The sequence below is a fragment of the Protobothrops mucrosquamatus genome, unplaced genomic scaffold, assembly GCF_001527695.2.
Source record: "Protobothrops mucrosquamatus isolate PMUCROS unplaced genomic scaffold, P.Mucros_1.0 scaffold1403, whole genome shotgun sequence".
Lineage (NCBI taxonomy): Eukaryota > Metazoa > Chordata > Lepidosauria > Squamata > Viperidae > Protobothrops > Protobothrops mucrosquamatus.
The window spans coordinates 326,223-329,856 of record NW_015387588.1 but is presented as its reverse complement, the minus strand read 5'-3'; the positions used below and the strand labels follow the sequence as shown (position 1 = coordinate 329,856).

Here is a 3,634-nt window from a genome sequence, read left to right as displayed (position 1 = left end):
TTGTTTTCTGTTCTTTTTCCTTCCTTTATTTCAGTAAATGTTTCCCATCTCCTAGTGGGTCTACCTTTCATAAAGTAGTGGAAGGTAAAATTAATGGAGATGTATGTGAATAATTCTGTCCTTAGTTTGCATCAGTTCTTTGTCTTAATTCAGTGGATCGGTTTCTTATTTCCCACTCTTTTTCTCACCATTTCTTCAATGTTGCCTGTTCCATTTTCCTTTTGTTTCCCAAAAATGAAGACTGGAACAAGAGTCACTGAACCTGTAATGGTAGAGTCACCTTCTGCCCCATTTCACCCACCATCTATGGGAATGAGAAACAGCTCTGACGTGACTGAGTTCATACTGATGGGTCTGTCCCACGAACGTGGCATCCAACTCTTTCTCTTTGCTCTCTTCCTCATGTTTTATCTCATTGTCTTACCAAGCAATGTGCTGATCATTATTACCATCCGGGGAGATGCACATCTCAACTGCCCGATGTATTTTCTATTAGCCAACCTGGCTTTTTTAGATATCTGGTATTCCTCCATCACTGCACCCAAGATGTTGGTTGACTTCTTTGCCGAGCGCAAGGTCATTTCCTTCGGGGGCTGCATTGCTCAACTTTTCTTCCTCCATTTTGTGGGGGCTGCAGAGATGTTTCTACTCACCGTCATGGCCTATGATCGCTACGTCGCCATCTGCAAGCCTTTGTATTACTCAGTCCAGATGAGCCGGCGGCTTTGCGTCGTATTAGTGGTGGCTTCCTGGGTGGGAGGTTTTATCCATTCCTTCATCCAGGTGGTGCTGATTATCCGCCTCCCGTTCTGTGGGCCCAATGAACTGGACAATTATTTCTGTGACATCACCCAAGTGCTGAGAATCACCTGTACTGATACCTTTAGGGAGGAGATGGTCATGATCTTCAGCAGTGGCCTGATTTCCGTGGTCTGCTTTGTGGCACTCTTGGTTTCCTACGCCTTCTTGCTCACCGTACTAAAGAAGAATGTGGGTGAATCAGCTAGTAAGGCTCTCTCTACCTGTTATTCTCACATCACCATTGTCATTTTCATGTTTGGTCCCGCTATCTACATCTATGCCCGTCCTTTTGATGAATATGCACCGGATAAAGTGGTCTCTGTCTTCCATACCATCATATTTCCCCTCCTAAACCCCATTATTTATACCCTCCGGAACAAGGAAATAACTACAGCCATGAAAAAGATGGTTCTTCAGTATCTCTCCTGCAGGAAATAAGTAGGATGATGTATTGACCCATTCTGTGGATTTATAAATTGCGTTCCTGTTTACCAGGCTGATAATAAGCTAAGTGAGTTTTGCCCCATTTTACAATTTTTCTTGCCACATTTGTTAAGTGACCCACTGCAGTTGTTAAGTCCGTAACACAGTTGTTAAGTGTATCTGGCTTCCACATTGACTTTGCTTGTCAGAATTTTACAAAAGGTGTGTTATGGCTTCCCTGCATGCCAGCTCAGTTGACAAGGAAAGCCAGCTCTGGGGAAGCCATTACAAGGTGATCACATGACCCCCAGGACACTGCAGTTGTCATCAATATGAGCCAGTTGCCAAGCATCCAAATGTTGATCACATGAACTTGGGGATGCCGCAATGTTTGTAAGTGTGAAAACTGGTCATCAGTCACATTTTTTTCAGTGATGTAACTTCAAATAGCCACTAAGCAAATGATTGTAAGTCTTGTAGATCTCTTGAAATGTGATTTCTTTTGTGAGATGAAATAAAATGCTGGATGGGCCTCCTTTGTTTCTGTTTTTTCATGGGACATCTGTGCATGTTTTGTGTAGAAGCTACACAGTGGGCTATATACGCTCAGCTCTGTGTCACACGATGGGAGGTAAGAGGGAGGGATACTTAAAATGGATCAGTCAGTAGCATTCCAAGATGTCTTCCCAAAGCTTCTTCAATTGGAGGAATTTTCTTACACATTTTTTCTCCATGATCCTGGCCAGGTATGGTTCATTCTTTCTTTTCTTGATGAAGTCAATGCACACGCAGTTTGTTTCTTTCTAATGCAAAAAGACAACTGTTTTAGATATTAATGGGAAATTACAGTGTCATGTTTCAAAGCACAGACTTGCTGGTGTGACAGAACTTGCTTCTCAATTTGCCAATAACTTGGGGAGAGGGGAGAGGCTGTGGAATGCAGACTTCAAAGATTAAGAAAGCAGACCGTGGGAATCGAGGACAATTGCCAGGTGTCTGGCCAGACTCAGAGATGCTCTCCCATAACAATATTTTATGACTTGATTGGGCAACGTGACCTGACCTGGAGGGGGAGGAAGAAGTCAATGCTTTTACTATGTGGGTTTGAGGGGGGGGGGGTCTTGCCAGAGCTGGTTTTACTTTCATATGTGCCGAAATGGTGTACTCAGTAAAGCTATGCATTAAGAGATTGGAAAGTCTCGAAAGTGTTTGCTTGGTTGGGTTCATCAGTTGACACACAGCTTGGAAGCACTTGGAAGGCCTTGGGTATGGGGAACAACAATAAGTAAACAAGAACCTAGTATGAAGCAGCTGCCAGAATAGCTAGTGCAGTTCTGGGCTGCCTCAGAGGAAGTGTTACACCAAAGTCTTGTCATTGTTGTTTGATTTTATCTTTTTGTACACCACCCAGAGATATTGCTATGTGATGGACAACCATGTAAATTGTTTAAATACACACACACACACACACACACACACATCACTATCAACTTGGCACTGGTGAGACCACATTCTCAGAAGAGCATTGACAGACTAGAACATATGTAGAGAATAGCTGTGAAGATAACATGTCCAATGAAGGTAGGTTGAAGGAACTTGAGATGTTCAATCTAAAAAGAACAGGGGAAGATGTGGATAATGGTATGTGGAACTGACCTTGGGAAACAGGAGAGAAAACATCAGACTGGACAACCAATATGCAAAAGATGTCTCAGCCCACAGAAGGGAAGATGGCATGGGAAACATTTCAGAAGGGACCCTCGCTAGTTTCCCAGAAATCAAAAGGGAAGGAGGCAGAAAATACTTTCATTTTTGTAAGATTCTCTTAATGTAACCTTACAATAAAGATAGAGTTAATACACTTCGCTCTGCTCCTTATCTGGACTACCTCAAAGGGCTAACAACATAAAAGCTACGTTCAGATTTATCAAGAGAATCTATAGGGATCATGTCCCAAAACTGTCTTCTATGGCGCCAAAAACTTAGGACAGCAATAATGGTTAAATGTTGCAACTATTTAGATTTTGTTTTATATACTTATATATATATAAGGAAAAAACATCCTGGTGATAAGATCTGAATAACAGAGAAATAGTCTTTCTACAGAGGTTATGGATACTCCATCTCAGATGGAGAAGGATGGACATCCTAAAGAAAAAGGTGGACTGTCATCAGGTTTCGGATGTACTAAAAAGGAAAATAATAATTGCTCAAATGCAGTTATCGAAACATTTTAAATATTTTAATCAAACCTCTGAAATTGACCCAGGTTTAGAAGGCCTCAATTAGATGACCCTTGTAATCTCGTTCAGCTCTGCAGTTGAGTCTATGATCCTTGGACTCACCCATTCTGTCTTTTGAAGGGGGAGAAAAGCCACTGATATAAAGCTGCCCCTCTCCCTAACATCAT

The 3,634-nt window shown here is 42.0% G+C and overlaps 1 protein-coding gene across 1 annotated transcript; it reads left to right on the top strand.

Annotated features, from left to right (window-relative positions):
• The first annotated feature begins 306 nt into the window (after window positions 1-306).
• Window positions 307-1,239, top strand: LOC107292710 (olfactory receptor 4M1-like). The gene has a single exon (XM_015821818.1). The coding sequence runs from the start codon at window positions 307-309 to the stop codon at window positions 1,237-1,239; it is 933 nt and encodes a 310-aa protein (XP_015677304.1).
• The last annotated feature ends 2,395 nt before the right edge of the window (window positions 1,240-3,634 follow it).

Bases quoted from the DNA above. Each gene is read 5' to 3' on its own strand.
- LOC107292710 (XM_015821818.1), top strand. From the start codon at position 307: ATGGGAATGAGAAACAGCTCTGACGTGACTGAGTTCATACTGATGGGT.